Source organism: Spodoptera frugiperda, chromosome 26 (assembly GCF_023101765.2).
Source record: "Spodoptera frugiperda isolate SF20-4 chromosome 26, AGI-APGP_CSIRO_Sfru_2.0, whole genome shotgun sequence".
NCBI lineage: Eukaryota > Metazoa > Arthropoda > Insecta > Lepidoptera > Noctuidae > Spodoptera > Spodoptera frugiperda.
The window spans coordinates 163,633-176,804 of NC_064237.1; the positions used below are offsets into that span (position 1 = coordinate 163,633).

Below are 13,172 nucleotides of genomic sequence, written 5' to 3' on the forward strand. Positions count from 1 at the left end.
TTTTCCAAAAATCCTCATTGCATCATTCTTAATTTGTAACCAAATAGCCGAATATTAATTTTAATCGAATTAGCTTCAAAACTGACGGAGTTTCATACAAACTTACTCCTCCCCTTTTTACCCCCTTAAAGGGCGAATTTCCAAAAAAAGGATAGCCTATATGTTAGCGAGGACTAATAGCTATATAACAAAAAAGTTTCATCAAAATCCGTCCAGTAGTTTTTGCGTGAAAAGCGAACAACAAACAGACAGACAGACAGACAGACAAAAATTTTTTAAATCATGTTTTTCGCTTCTATTGGTTGAATAAAGATCCCCCATCTTATTTTTTCTTAAATATCTGTAATGTACAGACATGGAGTTGTTATAATTTTATTATATGTATAGATGCTCTCAATATTACAAAGCTAGATACAGTATAAAGTAGCTCGAAGTAAAAGATTTTTGAGGTCTGAACATTTTTATAAGTTTTTGCTCTCCCATAAAGAAAGACTGCAAGTCTTGCTTATGTATCGACATTCTACGGAAGGTAAAGTTCAGTAGCTGTAACTGCAATATTCGTAGGTATAACCCAAATGCATTGACATTGTTATGCAATGTGTAACCCGAGCCCATACACCGCGCGTCATAACTTCGTAGAAATCACTCGTTAAGGTTGTGACCCAAACAAACCACATTAGATACTGCTAATACATAATTTATCACATAAAACATGTTTTTATATGATTTTCTTAGAAAAGTAATTAATTGTTTCTTACGGCTGGTAATTTGATGTTTTAGTAATGACGTTGGTGTCGTTGGCTGTTCGTGACTTATTTACCAACAACAATAAATGTCTCTGGTTCGGATATTACAAGAAGTGGCGCGTGCACCCGCCGAGTGTCGCTACTGTCGCTACGTGCAAACATTGCGTACACCGCCAGCACCGGCTGTTGGGAAACAATGCGACAATTTGTTGTAGGGTCGAGAAAAAAATATATCTGTCAAGAAAACGTTACAAAACAATGCAGCACTGCGGCAGTTTCCAGACAAACCTTTTGTAACAAACAGCTGTACAAATATAGCACATACTGATTATATTAATAAACTTATTGTTTTACCTACTACCCACAGTACTGGGCTATTTAAGTACCTACGTACATATCAATATTAATTAAGCATAGAATTTGTACAGTTGTGTTTGTCCCTACGTGTGAACAGTTAAACGAATTTATTTTAATTAAAATCAACTCGATGCTCTACTAATCAAGCTCGGAGTTCACGGGGTCACTGTACCGCGTACATTTCCATGTAATCATAGAAAAAAATTATTAGTAGATTTACATAATATGTTTTTGTTGATAAGCCTTAATTTATACATGTGCACTTTAAATGTCTAAATAATAATACTTAGGTGTATAATATGTGTTTTAACTGTATTAAATAATATTTCTTATCACTAATAAAAACTAACTGATTGATTTGACAATATGTCGAAGTTACTGCGTTAAGCTGGAGTTATCTTTGTAAGAAAGGAAAGGAAAGCCACAATAAGTTCACAGCCGTGACGTTACCCGGTGATTTAATGTACTTACATTACAACATGTGGGTCAAACCTTATCTCACAAATTACAATATTTCACTCACTTTCATCAATGTTTCACTTTCAGCCCGTTGGTTATAATTGCTATATTGGGTCCTAGACCTCACACTATACTAATCAATACAAAAACCAAAAATACTCATAACACTAAAGCTGAAGGTATTGAACCTGGAATCCTTCGTTTAGCTGCCACTTGACCGACAAAACCGTGAACAAGTAACCACGTATCAAAGTAGCAGTCAGTGTAAGTCAATATCCCGGTTAGATAACACAACACAACGTACACAAGTTGTGGCCCAATGTTTGATGGTCCGTGACCTTCTCAGTCGGCTGTCGGCTTGCTTATCTAATCCAAACTCAAGTTGTATACCTCAGTACAACTTCACCAAGTATTTACCGCGTCACTTTACACACGAGCGAGGAGAACATCTTTCTAAGTTACAGTTTTTACTTCAACTGAAATACTTTTACATGTATTTCGTTTTCTAGTTTACCAATTGGCAAACTACATTATATTTTTTCCCCTTTCTTTCTTAATACTTTGCAAGACCGTTATGCTGGAACTGTACCTGCAACTTACTGGTAAAACACATAGGTAATACAATACCATTATTTATCAGCGAGAATGCGTGCACCATTACCACACCGTGCCCAACGACGGCGCTGATCATGTGTCAGGCGACCAACATGCCACACTCCTCGTGTGTCTCCGTGTACGTGATACCTGGCTCGGGTTACTAAATGCTGGTGCATTCGCCACACTGTACTGTGGCTGTACATTAGAAGCGCATTACTTGTTATTACAGACTAATTGAATATATTTCAGGGTTTCAGCTTAAATTTATAACATGACTCTGCTAAAATAAACCTAAAAGAGGAAACATATATACAGATATTATTATTACGAATATTAAACGCTGTTATAAATAAGTTAGTAGGAACCCGTGCAGCGACACAACAACATTAATGTTTGCGTAGCTATATCTCAAACCGCAAGCATGGGCAGTGTACCATGTGGCTCGCTTCCCCGTAGATAACATTACTGTGTACATAACAACATTACTCGACAATATTATTCCTTAGTTGCGGTGGCGGTGAGCAACGTTACTGTAACATGTCACTACAAAAAATAAACAATAGCTGCACAAATAGATGACAGTGACAGTGTCTACACTACTGTTAGTTGCATTTAATTCGACTGCACGATTGTTAATGTATGTAATTGATACTCGCATGCATACATATGTATGTATTGTGATATATGGTTGAATAAATCCTGTGTGTAATGTAACATGGTGTGTGATTGTTGCGCAGACACAAACGGCACGTACAACGGCGAGCTACCACACAAGGAGTCGGGCGGCGGCGGGTGGCGGCGGGACGCGGCGCGGCGCGCGCGCGCCTGCTGCTCCACCAAGACGCTGCTGCGCCGCCTGCCCATCCTGCAGTGGCTGCCCAAGTACACGCCCAGGAACGGCCTCGCTGACATTATCGCTGGTAAGCGCACTACGCTACATTCATCGCAAACTGAAACAGGCCACCCGAACCCGTCACGAAACGAAACTGTCCATCCCTCGGTATCTGGTCGCAGTTTTAAAACTTAATCTGATCCTGAATTACATATCTTAATGTAACCGCACCCTTTTCACCACTTGCCTTGTGCCTCCCATAAAATATGGTGGCAAGCCTATCGTCATACACCAGTCTTATCTTCTAATGTCTACTAGAACACATATTATATAACTGCCTGAAGAGATGCGAACAGATGCCACTGCATGTGTCACTGTTGCATGACACGTTTCAGCGACCATCTTACAATCTCAACAATTGCCTGAAAAGTAATCTTAAACTGCAGAAAATGTACAAAGTATGTAAGGCGATGCGCATGAGTGGCGATTTAATTATGCGCATTGTGAGGCCGTGTGAAATTGTGTTAAGTCGGAAACATCGCGATTACAACCAACGCGACTTTATTTTATATTGGAATAGCCTAAACTGGATATTGTTACCATGTCCCTACCACCTAGGAATATCTGTTTAAAGGGAGCCTCCATAACTGAAACTTAAATTGATATTTGTAATGAAAAACAATACAGTATGATGATAAAAGACGCCCATGTGCGGGACTTAGTTGAGACTTGTTGTTTGTCAAAACTAATCGGTACGTGTAATCGAATGATCAGAAACCGATGGATAGTATTAAACTAATATTATATCCGCCCCTATTTCCAAGTTTGCATAATGTAACGTGGTGAGGAAACCTATTACCTAGCAGCTAGCACACGTTGCATGTGCGGCTGTCAAATTCGTTACGGTCGATGACTTCAAGTTACGGGCAAACACACAAACCTATAAACGGTAGCCACGGCATTATCAACATAATTATGGTACGGTTAAACTGTCACAGGGTACGTTATCGCGTGGCAGGTGATGCCGGCAGGCAGTGTCGGCACACTGTCTGTCCGGCGGGGCTGGCGTCGCATGCCGCCCTGTGCTTAGTGCTTAGCTGTCAATCTGTCGTACTGGGGCACCACAGGCATCACAGTGCGCATGCGACAGTAACATGATGTTTAAAGACCTGCGCGAACTATGACAGTAATTATGTAACTCGACGCGTGCTTATTTAAACTATTCTATTGCATATAGGTTGATACATGCCTATTATATACACGGTGCATAAATATACACGATGGATAATTCAGTATCATGATTCAGTTTAGGATAGGATAGAATGAAAGATATGGTATAAAATAGAAATATTTGTAATACATCTGAGTGCATAGTTCCATTACTTTAGGTTACGTAAAGGCTATCCTTGTTATAATTACATTAAGGAAAACACCGTTACAGTACAGGCAGCGAACAATCGAGCCGAGTGCATTGACCTCAATTATATTATTTAAAAATCGCACTATTATCGCAGGAATTCGCTGCAATATCTTGAAAAAACGAGGTACTATGAACTTTACGTCCTTGTATTAAGGTTTAAAAGGTGTTTTAAGAGCAGATGTATTGAGGCCCGTTGGAGCGTGTAATGGAGCGTGGCGTCACAGGCTTTGTGTAGCGATGCAGTGTGTCGCAACCATTACGGCCACAATGGCCGATTTCTTTTCATTTAAATCTAGACTAGTTTCGACAGGCGGCCGCAGAGCCTAGCGTTGCAAAAATTACACCTGCGCTATGTATATGTATAGTAGGTACTCGGGTCACATTCAGTAGAAATTATTATATAGCCCACCGCAGTCACGACTCCAATAAATTATAATTAACAGTCTGTAAACTAACAGTCGACTTATGTTCTTCTCGCCTATTACCGAACTATTATGTAATTGGCAGTGTTACCTAAAACAACAACAAAACAGACCGACGTAGAATGCACAATTATGATCGTTACTGAGACAATAATTAGTTAGTTACCATTGAATAGAAGCCAGCACGCGGCTTTACAGTGACTCCATAGTTTAATCGGTTCATTTACATTTTCTTATGCAATGCAATTAATAGGTAATTTTTGAGCGGAGGGGGGGGGGAATCATCCGTAGCTCCAGGTCAGGAAATTATTAAGGTACTTACCTAACACTGATTATATTATTTACAACTTACAAAGAAAGAAGAAGCAGTCTCTAGTATACCTATTTATTAAGACCTGAGAACTAAGACAAAGAGTCAAGTATTTTGATGTAGGAACCATGTCTTCGATGAAAGCGTATACGGTAGTAATGCATACACGTGCTGATGAAGTAAATGAATAAATAGTAAAATGAATAAAAAACAAGAATACATGTTCAAATGCAGTATGAGAGTGTAGGCGAGCGGTGAGTTGGTGAGTCACCGGCGCGTTGTCTCTGGCAGCGCGCGCTTCAGGATCCCTTCACCGGGAGCCTTGGTTTTATAATTAATGTATTTAAATACTTTATCATTAGGTCAATGTTTTTACGACGCGACAATTACCCACTTTCGTCGACATTGCAATTGTTCGCCCGTCATAAAAACTACTTCGATCTAATTTATCTGTGACGAAGCTCGGCGCCTGAAAAACTTGAATAAATTAAATGTCACGCGCCAGAGAATCACTCGGCTCATCTAAATTGTAATGTCCTTTATTTAATGGATTCAGGAGTTTTTGTACATGTAATCGAATGTGTCATTTGGACTTACTCTACGTCTGAAAATTACATATAAAAACATATATTAATATAATATATTCTGCAGTCTCGCAGTCTCCCAGGCTTACCGAGGGTCCGGCTCGAAAATCAGGAGTAGGAACGGGGTAGTTTTTAGTCAGTAATAGTTTGACACTTCCTCTCGCCTCGCCCAAGGCGCTAGAAGTCATTGGATGATTTTCCCTGCTAAAAATCCGTAGCGTATCGTAGTCCATAGCGTAGCCCGTAACGTAGCGTAGCCCGTAGCGTAGCGTAGCAGCGGCGTAGCAGCAAAGGTTTAAATGGTTGACGTAGCTAGCCCATGGTGGTCCCAAACGCGACTATCAAACAGGGATCCCGTTTTGACAAGTTTTTATTAAGTCACTCCGAACTACAATGTGATAGGGTTCGGACTTCTAACCCGTTAAGGCTGAGTACTACATCTAATTTTATGGACAAAAGTCGGGGGTCGAAGGGGTCGAATCCCCTCCCCCTTAAAATTATGGCTATTTTAATATTTTTCTTACTTTATGTGATATCAAAGGCTGTAAGCGTCGTAGAAACAAAAAAAAACGACAAACCGTAGCTAGTACCTTGGCTAACTAATTCATTACTTTTTTCATATGTTTGATAATGTTTTGGTGAGAAAAAAATTAATTTCTGAATAATCTTTACCGAAAAAATCGCTATTTTTCAATATTTTCAATTGGGGTTTCAAACCCCCATATTACTTTTTTGTCGATAAAATTAGATGTAGTACTCAGCCTTAACGGGTTAGAAGTCCCACACCTATCACATTGTATAGTTGTATCAAAATAAAACTCGACAGTTATACGTGGAGTAGAAGACGCATGCAATGTTATGGTATCATAAAGTTGATTTCATTATGGAATTGGATGGAACCTGAAGTTTGAAATAATACCTGGTGTATGACCTGCATAAGGACGAGACTTGCAACTGGTGAAAATTAGGTGTTACGTTTAAAATGTGTACACTAGACCACATACATCTTCAGAGTTTAGGTCAGTCTAAGCTGGTGTGGTTATGTTGGCAGGTATCACAGTAGGTCTGACGGTGATCCCGCAGGCGATAGCGTACGCGGGCGTGGCGGGGCTGCCGCCGCAGTACGGGCTGTACTCCTCGTTCATGGCGTGCTTCGTGTACACGGTGTTCGGGTCGGTGAAGGACTCCGCCATCGGGCCCACGGCCATCGCCGCCATATTGACGAGGGAGAACCTGCACGGCCTGGGCCCGGAGTTCGCCGTGCTGCTCGCCTTCCTGTCTGGCTGTGTCGAGCTCCTCATGGGGATACTGCAGCTCGGTGAGTCCGCGTTCCTTTCTTTTAATGTTTGAGATAATGTCTTTGTAAGTACTAATTACGAGGATCTCTTGTCAGATGTGATGTAAGATAATTTTACTTTTATATGTGTGACCTAAATATTTATCCGTATCACAATTGAACATTTTAATCTATAGGTAAGGCCCTTGTACAGCGGGTGAACACCGGACAACCGTGCACTCATGCGTTGCGCTACATTCAACTTAACTGTGTTTAACTTGGGTTGATTGTGAATATTTAGGTTCCTACTGAGCTTTCCACCAGAGTCGAAACAAAGCTCGAGCTCGAGAAAAGCACCTAGTTGAGGCGGGAACTGGCAACCACCTCGTCTGTGAAATGAGATGCATTATTGTCAACGCGGTTTGCAGTCACAATTCAACAATATGTACACTGTCGCGTGACGCGTGCTCGTTCTCATCATTTTGTTGTTAATTCGCTAAATAGTAAACAGACCGTTCACGTATCATTGTTATTCACGACTCGTTCGACCGCTACTGATACTGATGGGATATCTTAAACTGATTTTGCTTCTAAACACTGAACACTTACTTTATTCACATTAATTGCGTCGAATTGGCTTATTTCAGTAACAACAAATTGCGTCGAAAGTTATTAGTCTGGTCCAGTAATCTTCCTAACCGTTTTGTTTCCATCATTGTCCACACAGTCAAGGTCCTGTCTTTGTCCAATTGTTATACAAACATATGTAAACAAATCTATGTACTTATGTAATAATAATATAGTGCGTACATACTATGTACCTACTTAGCTTTAATTTAGTGAAACTTTTTAAGGAATGGACTGAGATCCGAGGCTTGCCCGACCTTCCTTATTTTTAAAATAACGATTTTTCGGTCAAAGAAGAAGATACTCTTAGGTATATGTGTAGAGTGTGAGCATTTTCGCTAGTTTGGCGGCCCGTTCCGAGATAGCAGGTAGAAAACGGTCGACAAGAACGGTACGGTAACTTACTTTAGTTAAATTCGAAGATATTATAGGCTAGCGAGTAAATAAAAAAATGTGTCTAATACATATTTTTGCATTACCTAACCGACGGAATAAATAGATTTTCAATGTCCATACTCTGTCATCATCCCTATTCCGTCTCTGACGAAAAAATAAATAAATGAATAGTGCTAGTTCTATAGTACCTACCGAACGAGGCTATATTTTCGTTCGGTAGGCACTATAGATTCAGATTAACTTGTGACTAATTTCATCTTATTATTACTGCGACGCGACGATTTTCGAGTACTGTCACGCAGTAGGTACGTACATGTAGTACACATGTCTTGTTGTTGAGTCCACACACTCAGGGAGGTGGCTGGTCCAACAAACTGTGCATTCTTGCATAACAATATGTGCATATCCTTAAACTTAGCTTTGGGTACGCAGGTACTCCTTAGACAGGCCTCGCCTGAGTGTTGGTGCTTTACATGCCGCGACACGCGATGTCTCTCAAGTCTCGAATGGTTGCGAGTGTAGCGTGTCTCTTGCGCACCAGTCTCGACACTCGATAGTATATTTGTTATTTACTTATCTTTATGTACATGTAGGTTTATCATATTTGGACGACATTTTGCATTGAGCATAATTTTATTATGTAGCTTTATTTACTTTTACCGCACGTACATACTAGTTAATTACTTACAAAATCAGCAATGTAGGTACCCCCGCTTATACAAGTACATATGTACGTATTAGGACAAGCACGGTGTGCATAAAGTGACCGTGCGTATAGATGGACTATATTAGAATCAAATTCAAAAACCCTCAATAAAAATGTTTCTTTGTGTTTCAGGTTTCCTAATAGACTTCATAAGCGGGCCGGTGTCGGTGGGGTTCACGTCGGCGGCCGCCATCATCATCGCCACCACACAGGTCAAGGACATCCTCGGCCTCAGCTTCCCCGGGGGCAAGTTCTTGCAGGTCAACCCTCTCTCATATCATTTGTAACATAACCGGACCTCGTTCTACTACAACTGAAACACAGACATGTACCGAGACACTGGTCAGACGTCAGCACTGTGGCCTTGGTCGATCACTGAACAGTGCGAGAGGGACGGAGCTATGTAGGTTGTATAGCTCCGTCCCTCTTGCACTGTTCAGTGATCGACCATTCTGACACAATTGTAATAGCAGACTAAGGCCCCTGATTGTAACAAAATAATGAAGAATTTTTTTTAATGTTCCTACTGCAGCTGCTGCTACAACTGGTGACTTGGCGTCTAGTCTGTTCATAGTTATTAAGTTGAATGAAATGTAGTTATACTGGTACACAAACAAAAAATAACTATTTATTTTTTGTTGCGCAAATTTCTAATGACACACGCATATTCTATGAATATGCGTGTGTCATTAGAAATTTGCGATGTAATGATTTGGTTATTAGTAACTTAAGTACTTCAAAAAAAATGTTAGTAAGCAAATTTTTCTGATAAATAATTAGATCAGTTTTTATCCACGCCATTTTATTTTTTGCCGGTGTCGAGCCCACAGCGCCACTTCACTCTCTATCGACCTTCGGCTGCAGGTCTTTGTCTTGTAAATAAATAATTGCTTGATTAATACACGAAGTATGTAATATCAGCACGAATACGCAGTACAGTGGTGTAAGTGTGGGCGGTGACATGTTGCAGGTGTGGACGGGGCTGTACGAGCACATCGGGGAGACGCGGCTGTGGGACTCCGTGCTCGGCATCTCCTGCATCATCGTGCTGCTGCTGCTGCGGGTAAGTGACCCTGAACCACTCTCTGTGTGCTCGCTCAAGAATTGCAGCGGTTAAAATTGACGTATACAAATATTAAAAGAAAAAACATTATGTCAATAATTATTGTTTGGCTAAATTTCAGAGACGAAATCGGTATCCGGAGTATAATATGGTATTACAAGTCCGTTCGTGTGTATGTTGCAGAAAGTGAAGGACATAAAGGTGAATCCTAAGCCGGACCCGGAGTGCGGCGACGCAGGCTCGGACACGTCGCAGTCGCGGGCGCGGCGCGCGGCGGCGCATGCGCTGTGGTTCCTGTCCACCACGCGCAACATTCTCGTCGTGCTCGTGTGCGCGGCGCTCGCGTACTACTTCGACACGCAGAGGAAGGCGCCCTTCGTGCTCACAGGTCACACTCCTACTATTTATACATCTAAACATCAAGTCGTTAGTGCGGGCTGAGCTGATTCCTGGGTCGAACATATTTGTTATGTGCATCTTAGAAAGTAGCACGATACTGTTGTTTAATTTTTTAAGTTGGGTTAGGAACAGTGTTTATTTTATTTTCTGGAAGATATTCCTGACTCATCGGTTAACCTGAGTGGTGTGTTGTTGCAGGCGAGGTGAAGCCCGGCCTGCCCGAGCTGTCGGCGCCTCCGTTCTCCGCGACGGTGGGCAACCACACCTACACCTTCTCAGAGATGGCGTCCACGCTCGGCTCCGCCATATTCGTCGTGCCACTCTTGTCCATCCTCGAGAATATTGCTCTCGCTAAAGTTTTCTGTAAGTTACATCACGCTTCTGTCTATCGCCAAGATTGTCATGTCGATATATCGGCGGAGGAATACATTATTTTAATGTTAACACACAGTTCTCATCAGTTATGCAATAAATCCCAAGTAATGATGAAGGGGGTGAGATAAATTAAAACTTTGAACTGAATTTTCTGCTATATTGATCATGGTATGGTGCCCGCTGGTTTATTGTACCCGAATGTAACATGTCGTCGGTCCCGTGTTGTGTAGCGGAGGGCAAGTACGTGGACGCGACGCAGGAGATGGTGGCGCTGGGCGTGTGCAACATGGTGTCGTCGCTGGTGCACTCCATGCCGGTGTCGGGCGCGCTGTCCCGCGGCGCCGTCAACCACGCCAGCGGCGTCGCCACCACCGCCGGCGGCCTCTACACCGGCGCGCTCGTGCTACTCTCGCTGCAGGTACATACTACCCATCGTCCCCCGCACAGACCCGTCTTACTATAGTCCCCACGCGCTAACGTGTGCCCGTGTGTCCGCAGTACTTCACGCCGTACTTCTACTACATCCCCAAAGCGTCGCTGGCTGCCGTCATCATCGCTGCGGTCGTCTTTATGATGGAGCTACACGTCTTCAAACCTATCTGGAGAACTAAAAGTCAGTACCTGTCTTACTTAGATGTCACAGAATACATTACACGTGAAGCGCACACTACATCGCTGTCTTTTGTTATGTATCAACAGAGTTGGACCTGATCCCCGCGGTGGTGACGTTCGTGACGTGCCTCATGCTGCGGCTGGAGCTGGGTATCGTGATCGGTATCGCAGTGAACCTCGTATTCCTGTTGTACGCGTCCGCGCGCCCTTCTGTCAAGGTCACCACGGCTGTGGTAAGTACAAGTGCAGGAGTGCAGTGTGTGTTACAGTCGACTGGTGTGGGTGAGTGACAGCATGTGTGTGTTACAGTCGAGTGACGGCGTGCCGCACCTGGTTGCGGTAGTGGACGGTCGTTGTAGTGACAGCATGTGTGTGTTACAGTCGAGTGGTGTGTGTGAGTGACAGCATGTGTGTGTGTTACAGTCGAGTGACGGCGTGCCGCACCTGGTTGCGGTAGTGGACGGTCGTTGTAGTGACAGCATGTGTGTGTTACAGTCGAGTGGTGTGTGTGAGTGACAGCATGTGTGTGTGTTACAGTCGAGTGACGGCGTGCCGCACCTGGTTGCGGTAGTGGACGGTCGTTGTAGTGACAGCATGTGTGTGTGTTACAGTCGAGTGACGGCGTGCCGCACCTGGTTGCGGTAGTGGACGGTCGTTGTAGTACAGCATGTGTATGTGTTACAGTCGAGTGACGGCGTGCCGCACCTGGTTGCGGTAGTGGACCGGTCGTTGTAGTGACAGTATGTGTGTGTGTTACAGTCGAGTGACGGCGTGCCGCACCTGGTTGCGGTAGTGGACCGGTCGTTGTAGTGACAGTATGTGTGTGTGTTACAGTCGAGTGACGGCGTGCCGCACCTGGTTGCGGTAGTGGACCGGTCGTTGTAGTGACAGCATGTGTGTGTTACAGTCGAGTGACGGCGTGCCGCACCTGGTTGCGGTAGTGGACGGTCGTTGTAGTACAGCATGTGTGTGTGTTACAGTCGAGTGACGGCGTGCCGCACCTGGTTGCGGTAGTGGACCGGTCGTTGTAGTGACAGCATGTGTGTGTTACAGTCGAGTGACGGCGTGCCGCACCTGGTTGCGGTAGTGGACCGGTCGTTGTAGTGACAGTATGTGTGTGTGTTACAGTCGAGTGACGGCGTGCCGCACCTGGTTGCGGTAGTGGACCGGTCGTTGTAGTGACAGCATGTGTGTGTTACAGTCGAGTGACGGCGTGCCGCACCTGGTTGCGGTAGTGGACCGGTCGTTGTAGTGACAGTATGTGTGTGTGTTACAGTCGAGTGACGGCGTGCCGCACCTGGTTGCGGTAGTGGACCGGTCGTTGTAGTGACAGCATGTGTGTGTGTTACAGTCGAGTGACGGCGTGCCGCACCTGGTTGCGGTAGTGGACCGGTCGCTGTAGTGACAGCATGTGTGTGTTACAGTCGAGTGACGGCGTGCCGCACCTGGTTGCGGTAGTGGACGGTCGTTGTAGTGACAGTATGTGTGTGTGTTACAGTCGAGTGACGGCGTGCCGCACCTGGTTGCGGTAGTGGACCGGTCGTTGTAGTGACAGCATGTGTGTGTGTTACAGTCGAGTGACGGCGTGCCGCACCTGGTTGCGGTAGTGGACCGGTCGTTGTAGTACAGCATGTGTGTGTTACAGTCGAGTGACGGCGTGCCGCACCTGGTTGCGGTAGTGGACCGGTCGCTGTCGTTCCCGTCGGCGGAGTTCGTGCGGCGCGCGCTGCGCAAGGCGGCCGAGCGCCACCACACGCGCACTCCGCTCGTACTGGACGCTACACATGTACAGGCTGCTGACTTCACCGCCGCCAAGGTACAACTACTGTTTTCTCATTGATTCATTTTTGGCAGCCAAAAAGAAAAGGCGCCGCAGTGGATCACAAGTTGTAATGTTGAACTTTGTAATTGTATATCTACTAAATAACATTCATTTCTAATAAATTTGGTACTTGTTAGAAATTAATGTTATTTCCTATAGGAATCTACCA

At 44.0% G+C, this 13,172-nt stretch overlaps 1 protein-coding gene and 1 long non-coding RNA gene across 12 annotated transcripts in view; one reads left to right on the top strand and one right to left on the bottom strand.

Moving 5' to 3' along the window:
• LOC118264564 (sodium-independent sulfate anion transporter-like) overlaps window positions 1-13,172 on the top strand; it is a 46,394-nt gene that overhangs the window by 32,714 nt on the left and 508 nt on the right. For 2 of the 10 annotated variants that reach the window (XM_035577115.2, XM_050704926.1), the window contains 10 exons: window positions 2,897-3,079; window positions 6,779-7,045; window positions 8,865-8,992; window positions 9,703-9,795; window positions 9,979-10,183; window positions 10,393-10,557; window positions 10,800-10,987; window positions 11,068-11,182; window positions 11,269-11,414; window positions 12,827-12,997. In XM_035577115.2, coding sequence (XP_035433008.1) covers window positions 2,897-3,079; window positions 6,779-7,045; window positions 8,865-8,992; window positions 9,703-9,795; window positions 9,979-10,183; window positions 10,393-10,557; window positions 10,800-10,987; window positions 11,068-11,182; window positions 11,269-11,414; window positions 12,827-12,997 — 1,661 coding nt within the window. The other 8 variants (XM_050704929.1, XM_050704928.1, XM_050704930.1 and 5 more) reach the window with 8 other exon arrangements.
• Window positions 11,467-12,794, bottom strand: LOC126912507 (uncharacterized). Of its 2 annotated transcripts, none has more exons than XR_007707238.1 (5): window positions 12,701-12,794; window positions 12,331-12,553; window positions 12,183-12,255; window positions 12,037-12,109; window positions 11,467-11,511 (listed from the first exon to the last, which is right to left on the bottom strand). It is a non-coding gene; the product is annotated as an uncharacterized LOC126912507 (long non-coding RNA). The 2 variants fall into 2 exon arrangements; XR_007707239.1 differs by having other exon boundaries at window positions 12,627-12,765.